Source organism: Medicago truncatula, chromosome 4 (assembly GCF_003473485.1).
Source record: "Medicago truncatula cultivar Jemalong A17 chromosome 4, MtrunA17r5.0-ANR, whole genome shotgun sequence".
NCBI lineage: Eukaryota > Viridiplantae > Streptophyta > Magnoliopsida > Fabales > Fabaceae > Medicago > Medicago truncatula.
Window position 1 is genome coordinate 4,663,981 of NC_053045.1, and position 26,576 is coordinate 4,690,556.

At 31.4% G+C, this 26,576-nt stretch overlaps 1 protein-coding gene across 1 annotated transcript; it reads left to right on the forward strand.

Annotated features, from left to right (window-relative positions):
• The first annotated feature begins 8,773 nt into the window (after nt 1-8,773).
• On the forward strand, nt 8,774-10,538 carry LOC11414542 (uncharacterized acetyltransferase At3g50280). Its single transcript, XM_003604576.4, has one exon. The coding sequence runs from the start codon at nt 8,843-8,845 to the stop codon at nt 10,313-10,315; it is 1,473 nt and encodes a 490-aa protein (XP_003604624.1). The 5' UTR covers nt 8,774-8,842; the 3' UTR covers nt 10,316-10,538.
• Nucleotides 10,539-26,576: the final 16,038 nt, after the last annotated feature.

Here is a 26,576-nt window from a genome sequence, read left to right on the forward strand (position 1 = left end):
CCTTAACTATTAATGACTCATATTTTTTCTTTCAATTCTTTAATTTATGTTTCATATTTTATTAGTAAAATATAATTTTGTAAAATAACTGATAATTTCTCTTTATCATATAAAATTTATTATATTTTTTAGTTTATGTTAAATGATAAAAATGACTTGCGAATTTCGGAAGGGCCAAATAACTAGTAGTAGTACCTCTAAATCCAGATACTTCAAAATGAATGATAAATCGTATCTCCTGTGTATCATGAACCGATACTTGTCTGATACTTCCCGATACGTATCAGGAGAGTATCAGAATATTAAATTTTATTTTTAAAAAAAATAATTATCCGATAATTTTCAGATACATCTGGGATACGAGGGATAGGCGGTGGAAAATATATATGTGCGGGCTATCTGATGTTTCTATTATATTTGATACATATGTAATTGACTAAGTAATGATGCTTTCTATTTAGGATATATCATATATGTAATTGACTAATTGTCACTTTATTTATTATCAATATTACTTACATTTATATTTCTATTGTTGTCGCCGTCTATTTTGTGTCTCTTTGTTTATTTGAGAACGATGCTATTATTTTGTTGTGTGAAGGCAATTTCATTGTTGTGTTTTATCGTTTTTCTATGTCTGTTTTGTTTACGTTTTGGGCCAATTTTTTTGCTTTTGAGTTTTAGTCCATATTTTGTATTTTGAGTTTTAATATGTAGTTTAAATTTAATTTTTTATCGAAGTATCTCAGCCGTATGGTATCTTAAATTTTTAAATTTACCTGTATCATTGTATCGATGTCGTATCGTATCTGTATCGTATCATGCATTTGGACTTCATAGAGTAGTACTACTATATATGAGCAAAAAATGACAACATTAATATTGATATTAGTTTATTGGAAACTCTTGTCTTTTTTGACCGAAAAGGACTAAATGATTGTTAAGAATGAAAATATTCTTCCTCTACCTAAAGACACTGAATAGATTCACCACTAAGCATTGTTGTCAAGAATCACATAATGCGGCTATAAATTAATATTAACAAGTGCTTAATAGATGACGTTAGTAATTGGTGGGTACAAAATCAAAATTGATAATACAAAATATGATCATCATGCTTTAGAGAATATGGTTGTCAACGGGTAAGCTGGTACAGATGCATGCACATCATAAGGCACTTGGAGTTAAGCAAATATTTCAATTTTGTCCATGCAACATTATTGCGATTAGTATGAATTTAAAATTTTTTTTTAATATTATATTTATACCAAAGTTATTCTAAATGTACCTTATTTAAATTTCAGGTTAAGAATTGATTCTGTTTTGATAAAGTCTATTTCTCAAATTGATCTTTTACTAAGTATTCAAATATGAGTTGTCAAAAATAAATAAATAAATAAATAAGTATTCAAATATGAACGAAGATGACTTATTTATATATATATTTTTACATTTTATATATGTAGTCCATATTACACGAGCACCCACACCCCTTAATTGATTCCTATAAAGTTGAATTACATGATGATTCATGGGATGATAGCTCAGTACTATAAGTTTAGTTGTAATTTTATAAAAACGAACCCAAAGATAAGAAAGAACATATTAAGAGATTGCTATTAAGCACATGGTCGGATTAAAGCCACCAAAAACGATAATCAAAAGTAAAAGTAGTTTATTTCGTTTTCAACTACCAAAATGTTTGAAGGTTAATTTTTTCAAGCAGTTGGTTTAAAGAGTGCTCCTTTTGCTTAAATATTTGGAGTTCATGTATGCTTCATTTAGGTAATGCTCTATTTAATCCATTTAGGAGTTTGGATGTAAGACATGTGGCAAATAAACATCCAAGGGTTGTGATTTAATTTAAGAAATAAACATTTAATTAATTAAAAAAATTGAACGTGTCTCTCTTCCTCATCGTCCCCTACATAGACATTCATGATTTGCACTTGATTGTTAGAGATGTCTTCTCCATTAATGGTCCTCATACTAGGGACTTGTACTCTCACGTCTCACCTCCCTCCTATGACAGCTGATTTTATTAACAACATGCACATCAAGTTCAAGCCCTCCATAGAAGATGTTTTTATATGGAGTTCCAACAAAAATGGTGTCTACACTACCAAGTGTGGCTACAAATGGTTGTTGTCTCGTACTAACATGGTAACTCATTCTAACATTGTTTCCTCTTGGTCATGGATTTGGAAATTACTACTTCCTGAAAAGCATAGATTTCTTTTTTGGTTGGCTTGCCACAACTATGTCCCTACTCTTCTTTTGCTCAACCATATAAATATTGCTCCTTCGCCTCTATGCTCCCGTTGCGATCTTGAAGATGAGACTTTCCTTCACTGTGTTCGTGATTGTAATTTTTCTAGTATTATTTGGCACCATGTTGGCTTCCATGATGTGAACTTCTTTGCGAATCTAGATGTGATTGACTGGCTGAAAGAAGGGTCTGTGGGCCCTCACTCTTTCCTTTTCGCTGCTACTGTTTGGTGGTCTTGGCGTCACCGTAATCTTATGTATTTAAGCATTGAGAACTGACCTCTTTGTCGTCTCTCCTACAACATTCATAGTATGGTGGATTCCTTCATATCTTGTTTTGCTTCTAATCCCAGAATAATGTCAGATGAGATTTTTATAAAGTGGAACAATGGTAACCATTCTGCTGTCATCCTTAACGTTGATGGTAGTTGTCTGGGCACCCTTCTGAGAGCAGGTTTTGGTGGTGTCATTCGAAATGATGCTGGATTTTATTTATCAGGTTTTCAGGAAATATTCCTAAATCATCTGACATCTTATATGCTAAGCTTTATGCTATCTATCAGGGCCTAATTTTGGCAAGAAGCTTAATATTGAGGATCTTGTATGCTACAATGACTCTTTGCACTGTATCAACCTCCTTAAGGGTCCAAATTTGAGTCTTCATGTCTATGCGGTTTTGATTCAAGATGTGAAAGATTTGATTGACCAAAATAATGTCATTGTTTACCACACTCTTAGGGAAGGTAATCAATGTGCGGATTTCATGGCCAAGCTTGGAGCTTCTTTGGATAATGAGCTGCTCTACCATTCCACCCCTCCGGATGACCTCTTGAATCTCATTAGGATCGACGCGGCTGTGACTTTCTTTTCTAGAGAGTAGTCTTTTTTTTTTACTCTATGTTTTTCCTTTTGTTTTTTCTTCTTCCCTTTGCCTTGTAACAAAAAAAAAACATCCCTTCCTCTTGTAACAAAAAAAAAAAAACACACATCCCTTCCTCTTCCCTGTGCTCCACCGCCCCCTCTTCCCTCTCTGTCGCCGCCCTCCTTCGCCTCCGTTGAAAACACTGTATCATCACTGTCCCAACCGTTTTCTTTTTCATGTGTTTCCATCAGTTTCGTCATCTCCGCCACACTCTCTTTCGGCCACCGCAATAGAAAATAGCAAACAATTAAGCAGAGATGGTGATTGAAGATTGATTGAACGAAAATTCAATACTATCTACAACGGCAAACATATTGTTGAAAAGGGTTTAAAAACAATGGATTGTGTAAGAAACATAAAAGGGTTCAGATGTTAGAGATTTGCATTGGTTGCTGAACGGAATAAGATGGAAGGGAATTTCTCTCACTTGAAGCTTATCATGGTCTGGAGATGAAGATTCAGGTTTCAACGGTGGCGAATGGCGATGGAGGCGGTGGTGGAAAGGCAATGATGTAGAGCGAAGAGGATGAGAGACAAAGGCACAAAACGTTTTGTTTTATTAATTAATTAATTAAATGTAATTCTTAAATTAAAATCAAAACCCTTGATGTTAATTTGTCATATGTCTTGCATCCAAACCCTTAAATGGAGTAAATGGAGCATCACCTAAATTGAGCATACAAAAATTCAAAAATACTCTTATCTAATCTAGACTCTTTAATGCTATTTATCCCCTTCCACAATATTGTCATTTTGAGTCAAGATCCTCTCCATTTATTTCCCTCTCCATTTCCTCCATTTAGAAAGATAAAGACACATAAAAAGTAAAAATTAATTAATGATGGTGAGACACACTTAATGATAGGACCCACAACCTTTTTTTTTTTGTCTATCTTTCTCCAAATTACATCTTCCATTTATTTTTATAAATGGAGAGGATCTTAACCGTGTCATTTTAGTCAAAATAATCGTTTCAATTAACTATACTCTTATACTATCCATGAAACATTACCATTTACTCTTTATTATTTATTTTTTCAATATTTTTTATTTCTATTTCTAGTGAAAGATAATTGTGTAAAAAAAAATCATAATTTATCATTCTCTCATATATATATATATATATATATATATATATATATATATATATATATATATATATATATATATATATATATATATAATTAACTATATTTCCTAACTTATGTGTTATGTGCTAAATGACATTTATACATATTTTGGAACACATGTAATGTTTATTAATAATAAAAATGATGACTCAGCTATACCCGATCATCTTGATTGAATTTTCTGCTCAACAGCTTTTAATACTACATATTTTTAAACGCGTTTCAGACGCTTATAAATTTATCATTCCATGTGAAAAATATCATTCCATGTGAGGAATCCCATGTGGCCAAGCGAAGTTACCTAGTACCGAAGGAAAAGATGGAGAAGAAGCCACGAAGGTAATGCCCCCATCAGTTCTATCACATTTGTAAGTTGTTGCATTAATGGTGAACACTGAACACTCTCATGTTTTGGAGTGTTGCTAACTGCAGAGTATCTAATAAATAATTTAATGATACAACAACAACCAAGTTTTATTTCATTAAGTAGAGTTTGCTATATAAATCGAACGGCGTTATAATGTTTTTATCAATAATCATGTCTTTCTCATACTCATTAACCTCTAGGTCTTCTTAATAGTTTCTCTTATAATTTTTTTAAGTACTCTCCTACATATAGTGATTTGACTATTCTCCCTACGATATATTCTCCTTAATTCATAGGTCTTCTCTCTGTTTGACCAAACTCTCTAAGTCTAGTTTTTACCATTTTTCAATTGTATATGTTATACCAACTCTAACTCTAACGTTGTCATTTCTAATTTATCTCATTTGTCTTACCACACATTTAACGCAATATCATCATCTTACACTTAACTTTTGTTCTTGCTGGTTTTTTATCTTCCAACACTTTGTCTCTTTTAGTAAAAAGTTTTAAATAGGGATTATCTTTACACAATGCAATATTTTGGAGGATTAAAATTACAATTAAATTTTAATAGAGATTTAATTTAAAAGTTCCTGATTTTATAGGTACTAAAAGCATATTTAAACCATTTTTTATTAATCATTTTGCTTACAACAAATATTTGTTAACTTTTTCATAATTAATCTCCCACTACCTCTTTTAGTTAAGTCATTGATTGTAACATTTTTTTTCTCATTTACAAGACTTTTGTATGAAAACTTAATTAAAGAATTTGAGTGAGTTTTTCACTCTTTTTTTTAGGTAAATAGAGTGCAGATGGTCAATCAATTGCAACATCTTCAGAATATATACATAAAAAGAAACTAGAACAAAAAGATAATGAAAGACATCGACCAAAACCTATTAAGCATGGAAAAAGAGAAAAAAGAAAACACAAACATAATCAAACAAAACATAACAAAGGAAAAGGAAAAGATCAAGAAACGAACACAACATAAGATCCTTAACTACTCTGGTTTCCTACCCTTAGAGTGGGTATTATGTATATGAATTGCCTTAAGCATAGTCTTTTTCTTAACCTTAGATGCCATCTTCGTCAAAGGCTATTCCCTAACAAAAGCACTAGTGTAAACCCTTTGCTTAAAAGCACTAGTTTCCTTCCAAGCATACTACCTCAAAATGGCCAAGTCATGTGCAACAATGAGATTTAGAACAACGTTAGAAACAATGACATCAGAGGAAGCCATGTCAGTCTAAGATGGGTATCTTAAATACACCATCCGGTCACTATTATAAGTAAAAATCAACATTTTAGATTTATTCATTAAATGATGTATGTGGTCTATAATAAAGACCACATACATCATTAATTGAATGAATCCAAAATATAAATTTTTGCTTATAATAATGACTGAAGAGTCTATGATTTTGATAAATGATGTCATCACTCCAGAGACGAACAATATACATAACATGAAATTTATTGCTTTATTGATCCTCCATTTGTTTCCCATCCAGAACAGAATCATTAACTTGCATTGGTTGCATAGTAACCACTTCAACATGAATAATAGGAATCTCTTCCTCATAATTTAAGACATTTCCCAAAGACACAAGTTGTAATATCTTTAAACCTTATTATATCATCAATAAGATGGTATATTTCTACAACAGTTTTACTGCAACCTCCAACAAAGTTTGGAAGTGAATATTCAAGCAGTATGATTAATGTATCAACCTTATCCACATTTGTAGCAGTAAGCTTGACAATAGGCTCCACATTTGTTGAAATTACAACGACCTCAGGAGTCTGATACTTGCAGTTCTTAAAAAAATGTCAAATAATCTAACATGAGTTAAATAAAGGAAGAGTTTCTCATATTCGACATCCACAATAAAAACAAACAATTATTTTGATTTTTGAATATGAGAAACGTGGTTACAATAGTCTTTAGATGTATTAAAATTGCAAACACATCTCTAGTGTCTTTTTTGTTATAGTTTTATGTAACAACGAAAAAACAATTTAAGGATTCGACGACCTAAATGACTAATAAAAGAAATATATGTGGAAGAAAAATATATATTTGCAGATGTGTTTATAATTTTGACACATTTAAAGACTACAATGACAATATATCATACATTTATCCCTTAAGAAAAAGCACATCACACGTTCATAGATCAATTTTTTTTTTTTTTATATGGACAAAATGACAAATTTATTCTAAACTCACACATAAATGAAGGTGTCGAAATTCGAACTTCAATTATGACATTCAACCTAACAATTTCATTATTTTTGTCGGTTGCATTAGAATATATGGACAATTAAAATGGTTCTGTATGCAATATATAATAGCGGCATTCATATCTATTTCACAACATTACATTTTAATTTTTTTTAGGAATAAAAAGTAACATTACATATCCTCCCCATTTTTCCACTCAGAAAGATAAAGTCACAATAAAACTTGAAAATAATTAATGAGAGTATGACTTATTTTTTGTAGGACTCACAATCTATTTTTTATGTGCGTTTTTTTTTCTTCTAAATGACAATTTCCATTTATTTTTATAAGAGAAATGTTAACAAGTGCTCTAAGACCATTTTCTAAAGATCAAAAATACTTCTTTAAAAATCGTACACAAACCTTAAACAACTGGAGGAAGTAGTAATCTAGTGATCTTAAAACTTTAAAACTTGTATGTTCCATACATTAGAAATTGGACTATTTATCTTCTTTAACAAATAATTTCCAAATTAAAAATCTTAAAAGAATACTCCAAATTAAGAGCATTAGCAATTATTTTATTTATTTTTACGTTAGCAAGACCCTTTTATAACTGGAGAGATCCATACTCACATTACATCTATGCTGGTAGTATTACATTTACAGGACGACAAAGAACTAAAAATTGGTAAAATATAAAAGCTCAAACTTCAAAAGTAACATGTTTCTTTCCCAGGTAACAGTGATCTCATTTCAGTTTCTCATTACCCGGTGCGGATGCGCGTGTCCTGCTCAAGCACCACTTATAGCCACGTCATCCATTTAATCCCAATTTATAGCCACGTCATCCATTTAATCTCAATAAGTGTTTGTAACCGGAAGGTTTTAACTTTTATTCCTTCGTTTCAAAATGAATGTCGCTTTAACTAATTGCACATAAATTAAGGAATGAAATAAAGTAGTCAAGTGTCATAACAATTTTACTAAAATAACCTTACTATATAAGAAAAAGACAAACTTAAAATTGCATTGAAAATTGTGTGAGAGAGAAAAGTTTGAGCATTTATTGAGGTTAAAGTCGGAAGAAGAAAAATTAAAGTTGCATTGAGAATGTAAAGCGACATTCATTTTGAAACAATTTTTTTTTACTAAAGCGACATTCATTTTAAAACGGAGGGAGTAAGATATATCCACAAAACCTCTAAGTACGACTCAAATTTACTTTTTTTTGTCACCTAATAATTCTTTTTTTAAAAGTGAATAAATAAGATGTTTAGCGTTTGAATTCTAATTTCTGCATATTACAATGCATTTAGTGATGTTTACAAACACATTCAAGTGTGTTCATTTTCTCTTTTGTGCCAATTTGAGTGAACTAATTTAGATGTATTTATTTTTGTGCATTTATTATTTAAATTAAAGATTATTTTAAAAAATTATTTGTTAACTTTGGTATTTTATAACCTATTGAAATTTCTTTTAAAAAATATCATCTTATAAGAATAAATATCATTTTATGCTTAAATTTATACTCCTCTGGTTATATTTATAACAAAAAAAAATACTATTTTTTAATTTTATTGAATATTCTAATGTATTTGATATATATTTTTGATTAATACATTATATATCTAATGAATCTAAATAGTAGTTTTGATTTATAAATATGACGAGATAAATATATGAGTATAAAATATCTTTAAAAAATCTATATAAAAAATAAAAATAAAATATTAAACTACTTGTGGGGAGAGAGTAGAATACACTTTAGTCAAAAAGAGATTAAAAAGCACTTTCTTCCTTTCACCTCCACTTACTTCCCTTATATAAAGCCACTCCCACTCTTTCACATGAGAACCAACCAAGCATTCCAAGCATACACACACACACAAGTCACAAAACAAGAACAAAACACATAAAAATGCCTTCTTCTTCCACAACCATAGTGTCAAAATGCACAATCTATCCACACCAAAAATCCTCATTAAAACCCTTAAAACTCTCTGTCTCCGACCTCCCAATGCTCTCATGTCACTACATCCAAAAAGGAATTTTACTTTCCACACCCCCTTATTCCTTTGAAGAACTAATTCACACCCTCAAAAACTCCCTCTCCATCGCTCTCTCCCACTTCCCACCTCTCGCCGGTAGACTCACCACCGACTCCGACGGTTACATTTACATAACCTCCAACGACGCCGGCGTCGATTTCATCCACTCCAAAGCCAAACACCTTACTCTCAACACCATCCTCTCACCTTCTCTCATCGATGTTCATCCTTGTTTCAAGGAGTTGTTCTTCGCTTACGACATGCCGATTTCTTACTCTGGTCATCAAATCCCCCTCGCCGCCGTTCAAGTCACCGAACTCGCCGACGGTGTTTTCATCGGATTTACTGTTAATCATTCCGTTACTGACGGTACTTCCTTCTGGCACTTCTTCAACACTTTCGCCGCCATCACTAAATCCACCGGTGTCGGCGCCGCTGTCAAGATCTCAAAATCACCAGATTTTACTCGTGACACAATCTTCAACTCCACCGCTGTTCTTCCAATCCCCGCCGGTGGTCCTACCGTTACTTTCGACGTCGATGAGCCTCTCCGTGAACGTATCTTCCATTTCTCTCGTGAATCCATTCTCAAACTCAAACACAAAACAAACGGTAACAGTAATGGAATCAGTAACAGTAACGGTAACGGAATCAGTTACAACGGTTTAGCAGATCCAACTGAAATAATAAGTAAAGAGTCAAACGACGGTTGGAAAATCGTTAACTCTAACGGTCATGTTAACGGAAACGGAACTGTTAAAAGTAACGTGCGAAACGAGATCTCATCGTTTCAATCGTTAAGTGCACAGTTATGGCGTTCGGTGACACGTGCGAGAAAATTGGAACTAACAAAAACGTCGACGTTTCGTATGGCGGTGAATTGTCGTCACAGATTAAACCCAAAAATGGAACCGTTTTATTTCGGTAACGCAATACAAAGCATCCCAACCGTTGCTTCAGTGAACGATATATTATCCAACGATCTAAAATTCCTAGCTGGATTACTTCATCAAAACGTCGTCGCACATGATGATGTTACGGTGCGCCGCGGAGTAGAGGATTGGGAAAATAATCCTAGGTTATTTCCTCTTGGGAATTTTGATGGTGCTATGATAACTATGGGTAGTTCACCACGTTTTCCTATGTATGATAATGATTTTGGGTGGGGTATACCTTTGGCTATAAGGAGTGGTAAAAGTAATAAATTTGATGGTAAAATTTCAGCTTTTCCTGGTAGAGAAGGAAATGGGAGTGTTGATCTTGAAGTTGTTTTGAAACCTGAGACTATGTTTGGACTTGAAAATGATGTGGAATTTATGCAGTATGTTACGGATGTAGTGTGAAATTTGAGAGGGGTGTTTTGGTAAATGTTTAAGGAGTGTTTGGGTTGATAGGATGTAGTGTTTGGGGTGCTTTTACCCTATCAATGAATATTAATGATTTTCTTGTAAGTGATTTTCATGCTTTTCACTTCCCATGTGACTAGTAATAGGAAGGGAAAGTAATAATATTGATATTTGATTAATGAAAATGGAGAACAAAAAAGAAAAAAATGTTGAAGCTGAATTTGTTTATTCACTCTCTTGTGAGGTTTTTTCTTGGATTTGTCTAAAATAAAATAAAATAAAATTTCTTGGATTACACAAGGAGAAAATTGTAAACACTCATGCAATTTTAGCACAAAAAAAATTGAAAATCGTCTGGGTTTGTGTAGTTAAGAAAACTTAAACTATGTGTAACCAAAAAAAAAGAAAACTTAAACTATGAATATCGGCTTGACCATTGCTCTTCTAACATTCAAAATGTCCTAAGAACATAAATAAAATACTAAAAAATCTAGCGGCAGTTAATTCTCAAAGGATTTTTTTATTATAACCCAACGATAATTAACTACCGTTGAGAATATTTTAATAATTTATTTGTGTTGTTAAAAACTTCTGAATGTCAAAAAAGCAGTTGTCTATCGACTTTAACAATTTTCTTCATCTAAAGCCTCAAATTTTTGTTCGTATTGTCCTCATCTCTAATGAATAAAATATTATTTTAAGATTAATTACATGTGCAAAAAGAATGTTTTTTAACTTATTTAGACCTTGCAAATTTTCCATGAATTTTGGATTTTGCATTGTCATTGGGACAAATCCATCCTCACTTCAAACAAAGAAACATCAAAGTTTTATGTAACCATACCACATATTTTAATTTGGCTTAATAGCAGTTTTTTTTTTTTTTTTTATGGGACTAAAATCGCAACTTCGTGAAAATTAGGGGGCGAAAACTGTTATTAAACCTTTTAACTTTTAAAAATAATATTATAACTAAACTCTCATATGTGGCAAAATGTAATCGTAAACTTAGCTCATATAAACAATGCATAATATATACAAGATTCGGCGTTCAAGTTAAAATAAATGTTGGCAAAATTAACTTCTTTTGATCAAAACTTGAGCCCATGGGCCATGCATTGTCTTCAATAACAATAAGCTTCTTAACCTAATTAGGTGAGTAGTGAAAGAAGCGACCACAACATATTCAAGTTTACATATAGAAAGAGTTCTAATACGTTTTTTTCTTTAAGCTCAAGTAATATATATTGCATTGTCACTCGTATAAAGATTGGATCAATTAACCTTGGCAAAATTTATTTTGACATCAAACCCTTTTCTTTTAATTTGTTAATCTAACGGCTTATGTTTATTCCTTTTTTTTATAAGACATGTTTATTCCTTTTTATCACTTCACATGTGCATCGTTTTAATAGTAGAAAGATATTTCATTATCCTCGTAAATTTAACTCAGTTGATAGAGATATTACATTATTAAAATCATATAAGCTTTAGTCACTAGACTACTTAACAAAAAAATAATTATTTCATATTTTTTCTTTTGAGGGACGGAAAGATATTTCATCCGTCAATATTTAAAAGCACAATTAAACTAAAAGGGTCACAAAGTTTAGTAAAAGATTAGAATTTCAAGTTTTGTACGATCTCTTAATCTTGTTATCATTCTACTTTTTAAATTCATATCGAACCACTGAGTCAACTTTATATCATGTGATTATAATTAATCTCTATCTCTATAAATGGGTAGAATTTATGATTATAGTTAATCTTTAAACCCACTTGGGTTGGTCCGTTGATATTGATTTGGGATAATGTGCTCATTCTTAAGGTTTTAGATTTGATTCCTTCCGATATCAATTTAGGTGGGTTAATGTAACTTCTTAAAAAATAATAATAATAATTAATCTATTTATTTGTAGAATCTAATTTTCTGATGATGTTTCATAAAAAAATTGGAGGTCATAAATAGTATCAGTAATTTAGTATCCTCCACACACGCAATGAAATAAGAGTTTAGATTCTTCAACTCTGTTTGGGAGTTTGTAGAGCAAGGAAGAAGAGAGTCTATATTATGAAGAAAAAAAACTAAATCATGCAAACCCTCCATTCTTGTATTTCTCCATTTTATTTTATAAACCCTTTTCTCGTCTCTCCATAAAACTCCCAAACATAACCTTAAACACGCAAACCCTTAGTTTTTTTAATAAACGCAAACCCTCCATTCTTGAAATCAAACCTCTAGTTAAATTGAAAAAGAATGAAAAAAGTTTAAAGAAAGTTTAACACCTCAGATGTTGCGTCCTTGTTGGAAATTATCACAACAATTAAATAATACACCACGGGATATGTTCAAATAAAACAGAGCATGCAAAAGCTAAGCTTGGCCATTCTGTGGCCTCTGGCGGTTTAATTTCACATCACATTCTATAATCAATATATTAATTTTCTATTGCAAATCTACACATATTCTTTATCCACAACTTTATCCTCATTTCCACTAAATATGTCGTTATCTCCACTCAAATTTTAAATTATAAAAGAAAAGGCTCGCAAAAGAATACCTATATATTATATATAAATTATAAATAGACAGATTACTTAGATTTGATGTAATATTTTTTCTTCTATTTTAAAATATTCATTTAAATTATTGCATTTAAAATTTTATCTTTTTATATTTATTTAAATGTTTAATAAAAAATCATTTAAATCTACCAAAAAAACTTTGGCAAAAGATAGGTGCTGAGCTATCGTCTGCAGTACCTGATCATATATTAAATAAAATTAGTATAAAAAGAGAGGGGACTAAATTGAAACCCCTAAGAAAACAAAAACTGTAACATCCCATAGTAAAAACTAAGGGTGTAAGTGGTTCGGATAAAACCAACGAAACCAAAAGTTCAAACTGAACTAGACCGAAAAAAATATCCGATCTTGTTTGGTTCGGTTTAAAACCGATCCGAACCAATCGAAACCGATCTAGTTTGCTTTGGTTCATGGTTTTTCATTTCGAGATCCGTGAAACCGATAAACCAATCCGATGATAATCACACTCCTTATTTTACTAGTATTATCCTACCTCACACTCCTGATTTAGTTTGGATGTTTTTATTTAATTTCACGGTGACCATAATTTCATGATGTTTAAATTTCAAAATGTTTTAATTTCAGTTGGCATGGATTTGTTATTTTGACTGTTTTAATTTTAGGATGTTCTTTTTGGAATTTTTGTGTTTGTTGATGAATGATGCATGCATGGATCATGAAAGATTGAAATATTTGAGTTTGATGAAGTTGTTTTTGAAGAATGATGGATGAATGAATCTTAGATCATATGTATGAAATATTGAGTAAGGTTAGTTATAAAAAGTTGTTTGAAAAATAGAGAACATGAAAAAACAAAATATGAAATACAATTATACAAAGTTCTATGAAATATTTTGTGAGAATATAATTTTTTTTAATTGTATTTTTAAATAAACCGATCAACAGGACCAATCCAAACCGAACCAAACCTATTAATTTGGTGCGGTTTCATTTTTGAAAAACAGTGAAAACCGAACCAATCCAAACCGATGAAGGTTTCATCGGTTCAGACATTTTTTGACTGAAAATCAATCCAAACCGAACCGTTACACCCCTATCCCATACGACTTTAAGCATTGCCGACTGACCCTACAAACCAACACGAGTCTTTTCAGTGTGTTTTGTCCTGACTCGCACGCTTACCAGGAAACCGAACCAAAATGTACTATCTGAGTCTGATAATGACACCTTCAAAAGATGACAAATCTAACGTGTCCTTCAGAGTCTTCAGAGCATAGTTTTAAAACTCGGCTCGGTCATCGACTCGGCAGGGGTACTGGGTCACTGGGTCAATGGTCGAACCACTGAGTCACTTGTTGAACCGCATGACTGAATCGGATTAAACCGGATAACTCGATTAAATGACTCGGTCTTAAGATTAAATATTTATAGGTATTTAACTAGATTAAAATACATATCAAACTAGATTTATACTTTATAAAAAATTAATGTTAACTTGTAATTGTAATTGTCAAAAATATTACATTACCTTTCAAAAAAAAATAAAATTATTCAAAAAAATATAAATAATAATTATTCAAAAAAATATAAATATATAACATTGCTTTATATTTTGACTATATTTTTGGTTAGACAGACTTTTGTAATTGCAGGTTCTTAGAAACATTGAAATTGGGCTTATTTGACAAGCCCATTATACACCACAAAGTGAAAACCCTAAAATATAGCTATAACACATCACTATGAACATAAGTCGCCGTATAGCATAGCAACAACATACAACTTTTCTTTCTCATTCCATTCTCTGCTAGTTCTTCTTGTTTGAGTCTTAAATGGTGCTTTCAACAAAGATCTACAAGGGAATTGTTATGCGGTTTCAATTCCTTCTCTCTTTCCAATGGCATCCCCAAACCTTTCTTCTTCCTTTTTCTGATTTTTTTTAGAATGTTAAACATTGGACCGGCCGGTTCTTTAAACCGGCCGAGTCATTGGTTTTGATCGTTTTTATCGAGTCGCGCCGATTTACGACGATCTAATTGTATGACCGGTCCAGTTTTTAAAACTACGCTTCAGAGGCTTCTAACATTCAGAGTCTGATATTCTTCAGAAGCTACTTCTTCAGAGTCCAATTCTTCAGAAGCTACATTTTTTTAGCGTATGATCCTTCAGAACATAGTTTCCTTCAGATTCTAGTCCAGAACTTCAACTTCTCTTCAAATTCCAATCGCTCTTGTATATTTTCTTTCAGAATCAAAACTTGATTTAATACATTGAATTTTAGTCTATGGTCCTACACTTGAACATACATATCATATCCAATTATTCTTTTAAGGGTTAAATATGTTTTTGGTTCCTATAAATATGTCAACTTTTCGTTTTAATCCCTCTAAAATTTTCCTTCAATTTTTAGTCCCTATAAAATTTTCAATCTCCACTTTTGATCCCTCTATTAAAGTAAACTCATATGTAGAATTCATATTTTTTAATAAAATTTTCCTAAAAAATCCGAAATATTATAAGAATCACACCAAAAAAAAAATTAGAATTTTTTAACAAAACATGAATTTAATATGAATCTTTATATTTTTTATAGTTAAAAATTCATATTTAATTTATATTTTGTTAAAAAATTCAAATATTTTACACATTTACGTACAATTTCACTAAAAAAATACAAAAAGTAAATTAAAAATAGGGACCAAAAGTAGTAATTGAAAACTTTATAGGGACTAAAAGTTGAAGGAAAATTTTAGAAGGACTAAAACGAAAAATTGACATATTTATAGGGACCAAAAACATTTAACCCTTCTTTTAATACCTTATACTACCTCCGTCCCTAATTATAAGACCCTTTTGAGAATGTTTTTTGTCCCTTTTTATAAGACCCCTTTGCTATTTCCAACTACATTAATTATTTCTTTACATACATGCCCCTATTTATTATACATCTTTTTCTTGAATCAGCAATAAATAGCATATGGAAAACATAAACTAACTCTCTCTCTTAAGGATAAAACTGTAAAAACAATAATACTTACAAACAACTTTAATATAAATATCCACTTTCTTAATTCCCGTGATTTTAACAAAAGGGTCTTATATATAGGGACGGAGGTAGTAATCATAAAAACCTAATAGAGATTGTACAAAACTCATTTTGCTTCATCAAATAATTGTGCATCCTTAAAAGGAGTTAATCCAGTTATGAAGTTAAGGGGCTAAGTTCTCCTATGGGTATGAAGCAAACTAAATAGGTTGTAAAATACCAACTAGTTTTTTAGGTTCATATTTCATGTGTTGACAATCATAGCATCCCTTAATTAAAAAAATTGGCTTAATTGCATGTTTGATCCCTTACATTTATTTTAGTTTTTAAGTTGATCCCTTATGTTTTAAAAGTTTCAAGTTGGTCCTTTACGTTTTAAAAGTTTCAAGTTGGTCCAAAACGTTACTCACGTTGGAATAAGTTAGTCCCTTCAGTCACTTAATGTTTGAAGATTCGGTTTACAATATGGGTGATGAAACTTAACTTATTTAGAAAATCAATTTGAAAACATTTTTTTTAATTTTTTTTTGTTTTATTAAACTCAATATCATGTCGTGGAAGGGACTAACTTATTCCAATGTGAGTAACGTTTTGGACCAACTTAAAACTTTTAAAATGTAAGGGACCAACTTAAAATTTTTAAAACATAAGGGACCAACTTAAAAACTAAAATAAACATAAGAGATCAAACATGCAATTAAACCTAAAAAATTTCACATCTTGTGTCATGCATTGCCACTGAAAATTTTCCCGAAGAGTACTTAAAGTCCTAGCTACACCCATATGACCACGAATTGGTGAGCTCTGGTATTCTTCAAGCAAAAAAGGAATGAACGAATTGTTGAGGCAAAATCCCTAATTAATTTTAAAGATAATAAACTTTGATGATTAAGGAATTAATAGATTTTGATTTTTTATTTTATTTTTTGTATTTAAATTGTACTCTTGAGTGTTTAACTAAGACAATAACAAAGTTTACATCATACCAAGATACAAAAAATCAAAGGACATTTGGATTCATGAACTAACACTGAGTTCAGAAAGTTAGTTTAGAATGTTGTTCAGAGATGAGAATGATCAAGCAGAGTTCATATTATAACAACATTTTTGAAATGAGGATTTTTTTAGTTTAGGTAATGGTGAGGTAAGGTGATGAGTGAATAGGATGTATGACTTTTCTGATTTTGGGGGAAAAAAAGCAACAATAGTTAACTACCGCTGGCTCCAACGGCAATTAACTTCTGTCGGTTATTCCAACGGTAGTTAACTACCTCTAAGAGCTTTTTAGTAAATTATTTGTGTCATTGTGACGTTTTTGAAGTCAGAAGAGTAATTTTCTTAATCAATTGGGTTTGGATCAGTTAATGAGCCTGGATCCTTAGTAACTCTACTAGCGTGTGATGGTGCTATGAGAAAGAAGCAGAAATGTTTACATACAACTTAGCTATTTGATTAAATAATATTCAAGACAAAATTTTTATTTGTAGAATCTTTAACTAATGTCCTGAAGGCACCGGTTATCAAGACCTTTGAGATTTTATATACAACTTCTTTTTGACAGAGTTAAATACAAAATTTTAATCAAAAATTGTAATTTATAAATTCTATGTATTTAAGTATAATAATATGCACAATAAATTCCCAAAAATAGTTAAACATTATTTATGAGCATCCAAATAGATATTTAGAGTACGCATTGGATGAGATGGTAGTGGATCTATTCTAGCTTAATCGAAGGTTTTGAGTTTGGATATAATCATGAGAATGTAGTAGTGTTAAATCTTTCTAGGAGAGTGGATCCTATATGGCTTAAAAGATTAGTATTTGTAGTTGGACACAGATGATGTTCGATTCACACTAAAAATGGTAGTTAGGGTTATTTTAGTTTATTATTAATTTTTGCTTATTACCCCCTCCGGTCCTTATTATAAGAAACAATTGATTTTTTTAGTTCATAGAATAATTAATGTATTTTGTTATAAATATAAACTAAATACATCACTTACACAATGAACCTAAAAAATCAATTTTTTCTTATAATAAGGACCGGAGGGAGTACATCCTAATCACTCTTGAAAAAAATATCCTAGTTACCATGGTTGTTAAAAAAGAAAAGTAGGATGCAAATTGTTGGTATGGTGATGGAGACTTGGTTTAGGTGATTCAATTCCTATATGACTTGATACGGTCGAAGAAAATGGACCCAATGAATGTGACAAAAAACCGACCAATGAATCTAATTGTCTGCTTTAGAATATAAACTGCTCTCCTGTAATAAAGCAGATGCATTTAACAAAATGCATGTTTTTGATCTATACAAGACATTAGTCCCTACAAACCTACTACCCTACCACACTAACACATTAACTAAATTACAAAAATGTATATACAACTTTTCATGGTTTTTGTCGTAACTCTTCTTATTCCGGCTTTAACATCATCCTTTCATTTGGAATGACATGCTTTTAATTTTCAATATTCACCAAACATTTGCCTGGACTTTTATTTTATGATTAAACAAGTAGGCCAATTTTATTGCAACTTTTTTTCTGTTTTTCTGTTTTTTTTTATTTAGAGTAGCTTCCTAGTGTCTACTAGTGTTTATTTGAAAAACCTCAAGTTCATTTCTCAAAGATATTTTTTTTTACAGTAAAAGAAAATAATTTAAATTGTCTACTCCTATTATATTGTAGTAAAAGTTAAACATTATTTTGTAGAATATAATGGTAAATGAAAGAGTTCCTTTTGTGTTCTCTTCACTTTTTTATTTTTGTCCGCGGTTTAATTATATTATATATTTTTTACTTTCTTGAATTTAATTCATTGTAAACTATGAATATGAAAACCTTGAACTCTATGCTATAACATGATTAACCAAATTATAAAAAAATGAAGCGAAAATATTAATTAGTATTTTTTAAAATAATATCTTTAATATTACTTGCACATGAATAGGAGGCAAGCGGGCAACAAGCTGCGCCGCTAGATTTTTTGGATGGCAAAACCAATCATCGTAAACACAACATTCATGGACCTAGGAGACATAACATTGTTATGCATAACCCTTTGAACTCTATGTAGAAGGTCAACAACCTCTGATGCTACGAAGCCGAAAGTGTCAATGGAACCATGGCTTAATTAAAAAGAATATTACCTTTTCTTTTCTATTTTTTTTTTTTTTTTGGAAAATAATTGTATACTCTAATACCCCTAAAAAAATTGTGTACTCGAGAGCTGGATGCCGGCCGAGATTGAGCTGGAAGGATGAGATACATACTCTGGGCCTAAGTCGAAAAAAATGGTAATTGTTGGTTTCTTTTTTTTTTTTTTAAGTGAAAGCAAAAGAAAAGATTTGATTGGGAGATAAATAAAATATGAATATCATTTTTCTCATTTAGTTATAGAGTAAAGATATAAATGAGGGGAAAAATATATGGCGTTCTTCATATATATTTTTTCTTCCATTTTTTTTTGTCAAGTAGTGTAGCGGTTAGAATTCACTTTTTTCAAGGTGAATAAATGAGGTGTTCTGGGTTTGAACCCCGGCCCCTGCATATAACAATGCATGTCTCTGACAACTGAGTTATGCTCACGATGACATCTTATTAAAAGAGAGTAAGAGAAAAAACAACAAATTATCTTTTTCTTTTACTATAGACAACAAATTAAACGTAAAAAAAAAAAAAAAAAAAATAGATAATTACTTATCTATTCACCATGACATTATAAAGTTATATACCTTATTTCATTTTATGCTTTATTCAAATCAATAAAACAAAGATGTTTAGACATTTCTTTCTCATCCAAATAATATATAAAAATAATTCAATTTTTATTTCATTTTTAGTTATTTTCACTTATTTCTCATGAAAAAGATCATTAACTCATCATCACTTCCTCTAGATTGAGAAATAAAACAAATTCTGAGATAAAAGTTTTATTTTAAGTGAGAAATTTAAATTGGGTGTTTTTTCAAGAATTGGATTTTTTTTTTCTTAAAAAATGAATTAGCAGTACCTTTTTTTTTTTTAACAAAAAAACAATTAATGGAGTTCATTCATAACTTTAATCATAATACAAGATAACATGCACATAAATTTAAGAACAAACGTACCACAATGTCGCTTGGGCTAACAAAAGAGCAATATTATTTATTATTTGTCTCCGGATAAAACTTTTCTTAAAGTTTTGTGTAAACCTAAACGAAAAAAAAATAAAAAATTCTGAAATAGCATCAAAGTTGAAACTGACCCTAAATTTACTTTGGATGCCATCAAGCACTTTATTGAAGTTAAATTCAATAGATACATGCGATAAACTCATGTTACCAAGCCAACTAATTGCATCATTTAAGCCTCATGCCTATGCTTTTTAGGGTTGTAGTATCGCTCTATACTAAGAAGTTTTTGCTTCTATGAAGTCGCCTCTATCGTTCCTTCGATACATCCCTATACCATACCATCCTTGCTCCTTAAAGATTTCCAAGCCACATTGCACTTCAACGCTCCTGCTTCAGGTCATTGCCAACAAATCTTATCAACATCTATTTGATTAGAGCTTGAAGATGAGGCATCTTACAATGCTTCATGTTGTTCTCTTCGAATACACATTCTTCCATTCGAGACAAGTATCATGCACCAAATGCACCGTCAGACATGGAGGAATTTCAACATCGTTCTAGAATTTATCATTTTTCTGATTCTAGATACACCCGAGTTATAGCAAACTTACATAGATTTTGTTGAGACAAAGAATCAAGAAGTTGAAAGAATAACGCCACAAAACCATCAAGCGTATCAATTTTGTCATTAATAAAACTCCATAGCCCTCGCTCGTTTCTTATCTCTTCAACTATATGACATCCAAAGAAAACAAGCCACTAATTTTCAAAAGATCTTTCAACGTGAACACATCTATTCGAACACTAAACACCTTGAGTTTTCAATCCATCTACAATGTCGTCCCGTCATAGAAACACTTTACTCTTTGTGGGACTTTTAAACTCCACAATTTCCTCTAATTTTCCACAACTCTTAAATCCATATTATCAATTATTTTCTCCATAATATGGTGATATGATGACTCAACAATCACCATTCGAATGATATTTCCAGTAACAATTGTCCTATAGTCTGACAATGTGTGCAATAATCCGGCATGTGTTCATAAACCACCTCAACAGGAATGACAAGGTCGGTAATGCAGCCAAGGAAATTGTGGCTCAAGGAAAGGAACCAATGCAGGCTAAGAGTTCAGAGTGGGTGCCTTTTAAGGAAAACCCATCCGGTATAGGATCTTCGAGAGCTTTTCAGGTTCCACAGATTGTTCCTAGTCCGACAATAGTGGAGAATTTGGAGAACATTCCTTTGATTAACAACACCTCTACCGAGGCTTTTCTTGAATTGGAGGCCAATTTGCAAGCCACTGCAGCAGCGGCTCAGCCTATTGATGAAGGTACTGCGCAACAAGTGACTGCATCGCCTCAGGAAATTATGGTAAGCCGCATTGATGTTTCTCAATAGTATTTCTCCATGCCACTTAATAATATTACCGATGATGTGATTAGGAATGAACTTGAGGTTATCCATGAACATGAATCTATATTATCACCAGTCACAAACAAGACTTTGGATGTTAGTGGTATTGTTGCTGCATATGATGCTCATGTAGATCCTACTTTACAGAAAGAGGTTGATTTTATGAATAATTGGATGGCTCTGGCTGCTGTTAGCGACACTCCTTTTATTCCGGTTAATACAAAGAAAAAGAAAGGGACTACGAATAGCAAGGCCTCTTACCAAACCCGCTCATCGGGTCCCCTACCAACATCTAAATGAATTTAATATTTTGGAACATTCAGGGAATTGGCAATAGGGGTGGGAATAGGCCAGGCCAGGCCAGGCTTTGATAGACCTGAGCCTGGCCTACGAAAAAATTTACAAGCCGGAGCTTGGCCTGTGGCCTATTATAGGCTGTTTTTCTTGGCCTGATCTGACCTATTTAAAAGTCTGGACTGGCCTGCAAGCCTACTTATAGGCCTACTTTATATTAAGGTCATCAAATAGTTCACTTGGCCTACTAAATAAGCTAAACATGCCTTAAAGCCTACTTAAAAGCCTATTTAACTGCAAGTAAATTTTAACTAGATTAAAGCATACTTAAAAGCCTATAACAACAAAGTCTATTTAAGGACTAATAGATAGAGAACAAGATATTTATATTTTTAATGTATGCAATTATTTTAATATAAAAAATATTTTTTAATAAATAAGTATTAATAGGCCGGCCTATGGCCTATTAGATTTAACATGCTTTTATGGAAGCTTAAGCCTGACCTATTTAACTAAACAAGTTTTTTAAAAAGCCTAAGCCTAAGTCTATATACTAAACAAGCCAGGCCAGACCGTAGGCCCCTGTAGGCCAACCTAACCTATTCCCAACCCTAATTGGCAATAATGATTTCCGAATTGCTCTTTCTGATATGTGCCGTGTGAATAATTGCTGAACCGATGGTGCAACATCATTCTATTCTCTTCCTCTTGGCCTTATAAAAAAAAAAAAAGGAACAATTGTCCTTGCCCATATCATTGACTATTGCTGCTTTTGTCCCAAAAAAGTAATAATTTCAGCTCCTAACCAATTCTTCATTTAACAATACTTCTACCATTTGAACCAAAAAAATAAAAAAATACTTTTACCTAAAACTCAACAGCCATCACCATGATATGTCCTACATTCAACATCTCAAACGACTAGTTTTAGCTTTCCTCCTAACTCTTGGTGTTAGCACCTCACCACTAATTAACAACATCATTCAGATTATTTGCTTCCATTACTTTCATGATTGAGTTTGGCCTTTATGCCAAAAAGTAGAGACAATGGAATCTTACTATACAATCCCTTCTTGTGTTAGGAGCAAAGTGTTACTTTGCAGTTACCGATTTGTTATACACACTCTTCCGTACCAAAATATAAGTGAAAATTGATCAATAAAAATTAATATATTTGATTCAAAATTTGTACCAAATACATCAACTTATATTGATCCATTTTTGCTTACATTTTGGGACAGAGGAAGTACATTTATATATGTATAAACACTATCCACACGCATACATACCACATTATTTAGTTGTTTTATCTCTTTTTTTTTTTTTTTAAATATCTCTCTTAAACTAATATTAAAAGTTTGAATTTCTTATTTATACATACAATTTTTAATTTTTGACTTGTTGCATGTTTTTATTCATTTGAAAAACTCATCACAAATATTAATAGGGTTCTCTCTTAAGGTATGTTTTGATGTATTCCTAGTTTTGAATTCAAAACTCGTTAAGTTAAAAGCGGCATGTGCCATCTCTCATTCAAGTATTCAAGTGCTAAATACTCCTTACAATCTTAATGTATCTCAATAACATATCAAAAGATTTTAGATTTTCGTAAAAAGATTCATAAATGATCTATATGATATAAACTTACAATCGAACGGTCGAATTTAAAAAATATGTACGATATTTAACGGCGTAACATTGATGTAACATTATATCGGTATAATTTGATATATATATATATATATATATATATATATATATATATATATATATATATATATTAAAAAATCAATATTATTTGACCGTGTAAAAAATCTAAAATAAAAAAATAGTTAAGTGGAGAGTGAAATAAGATATTCTCAACAAAAACAAACAGTAAAATAAGAAGGAAAAAAATGAACTAAATTTGATATTTCTTTTATGAATAGTTGTAGATTATAATTTAAAATAAATCAATTATTTTAAACATTTAGAATTAAAAAATTAGGACCACCTTTTTTGGATTCAATCACTTTAACAAATATGATATTTACAAAACCCCTCTATGGGGTAAATCTATCAGGTATATACATGCGTCCCTTTCTCTCGCCCATCACCATTTTATGGGTCGGTCAAGTTTGAGAAAAAGATCTATTATATAATATATCATAATTTTTTGTTGTTGATAAATGATGAATGAGACATGCATTAATCATGGCGGTTCTATAATACCATAATACAATGTTTTGAAATCTCAGCTATGCTGACACCCCCAAAATATTAAGTCAAATACACTTCATTTTTTTAGATTATTAATAAAAAAGAATAACAAAACAAAAAAGTTTAGGGGGCTGAACCAAACCCAACAAAGCTAAGTAAAACAAATTTTCTCATATCCGGTAACATGAAAACTTTTTATCATTTTATGTTACATATATTAAATCACGTAAGACCAAATTTGATGTCTCAAACATAAAACTTTTATGATGAAAGTCATATCATTATATTATGAAATCTAAATACAAATTCGGGTTCGCTTCAATTTGAAACATCAAAAAGTATCCTCAAAATAAAAATAAAAAATAAACTTACCCTCTGGGAAGGAGTAGAGATTTTAAGTTTTACGTATTGCTTATGTGTTTTACTTCTAACTTTTGCGTTTTGGCCAATGAAATGATGGGGATGTGAAAATGAAAGATCTAGGATGGGGGGTGTGAAAATGAAATGTTGTTGAGTACTTGTAAAATAATAAGGGTGAAGGGCTAATGGGCTGAAAAATTGGGCCCCTTACACACATCTCACCTTCTGAAAAAAATTGTGCCCCTTACACGCATGGGCCCTAGGCTACCACACCCCCGGCCTATGCGCCTTGGGCCGACCCTGCTGACGACTAGACTCTTCGTACATATTTGCATCTAAGTTGCGCCTAACTTAACATCACAAATTGACCTTTAAGGCGAGGTCTATATTTACTTATAAACATATTGTAATGTCATATCTCATATAATATAGGTCTCTCTAATATACACCAATCACTCTCAAGATTGAATTTGTCATATATCATCAAATGTGAGACTCTTAAACATCACAAATGCTTCAACATCATTTTTTATAGTAGTCTGTGTGAGAGTTTGTATGCATATGTCACTCATCCCTTTTTACAATGCTTTTTTGCGAGAAGGTTTTGGCATTGGTTTGGTTTCAATAATCTTCGTTTTTGATTGACAACATTGTTGTTGCTTTATCTTTATTAGAGAGAGGCTGAAGTGATCAAGTCAACGATTTAATTTTATATATTATCATTGACATTGTTTGGAAGATTTTGTACTACAGGAATCAACCGAGATTTAATTTTATGAATGTCAATCTAATGACCTTTTAAAGTTTTGGACGGTGGTTTGGTTAACAAGTTTTTGAAAGGTTAGATGATTATTGAAGGTCACATGACATAATTTACATGTTTTATTTGAAGGGATTTAAGAGAGGTTTTTCAAATTTTATAATCCTCTAAGCGGAACAAATCTCATTGAAACAGATCTTGATTAAATCATTAATCACAAATCAAACAGAAACTTAAACACTTTAAGATTATGTCATCATGTGTTTACCTCTTGAAGAGCTGAACTTTTGTAGAAGAAATATTTCTAATCACGAGCAAAGCAAAGCAGCGATGCCTCTACTTAGTCCACACGAACAGAACTTCTCCGATGACCGGTGCTAGCCAATTCCAACGGAGATTCAAAGAGAACAAGGTTTAGAGAGCGGCGGCTAGGGTTTCACAACTTTTGTGAATTAGGTTAAGCACTTACAAAAAGTTAGTAATGCTTCAACACAAGGGTTCTATTTATAGAATCACTTGTGTGGTCAGCAAGACAACACTTAAATACACCGTACCTTACGGTGGACCGCGTTTCTCTATTTTTCATAAATTAAATAATAAAGTCATATTTAATTATTTAATTACTAATAAGTCTCACTTATTATTTTATAAATAAGTCTTACTTATTTATTTCTCTCATCTATCTGTCCTTTGTGTGTGACCCTATAGGTTCTCGTAACGTTGGCAATAATATTAAATCACATATTTAATATTATAAACAATGAGTAGTATCTAACAACACATCACTACTACCTAAGTGACGAGAATGTCATGTGATCTGACGAAACCTTTCTGTGATAATAATCATGTGTATAATTACCCTTTTTCCCTCATGTCTATACTGAACACAAGGCATATATTGTGTCATCCTTGTCTAGTTCAATATTGGGCCCATAGACATTTCTCTTGTTATGTAGGAGGGGAAAATTCCATCTATGTCACTCATGTCCCTTCAACATGATTCATGGAGTACCCATCAACCAACTTTATAGTCATCCTATTACGGACAATGTTTGAATGGTAACAAAGCACTCGACTCCAACATCTAGGGTACATAGTGGTTTCAGGTCGAAGGGTGGAATACACCACTATCACTATGAGAACTTTTCATAGATTTTACTATGTAGTATTCTCATGGCGGATCAATCCAATATAAATATTACTCCTAATATTTATATCTATGTGAAGACTTGATAACTCTTTATCCATGATCTGTGAGATGTGATCATCAGTCTACCCACATAATAGTCTCTATGCTTTAATGATATCCCACTTCTCAATAAAGCTTGACTACGGATACTTTAAGAATAGTTCCTTATGTTTAACGGGGTCTCACAATTAAGTTATACTTAATGTTCCATTAAACGGACTAACTATTCTAAGGACTTTATTATTTTGAAACAAAACAAAATCAATAAAGAAATGCCTTATTATTTATATATTCACAATATATATTTATATCAATATCATGATACA

Excerpts from the sequence above, each read along its gene's own strand:
- LOC11414542 (XM_003604576.4), top strand. The coding sequence starts at position 8,843 with ATGCCTTCTTCTTCCACAACCATAGTGTCAAAATGCACAATCTATCCA.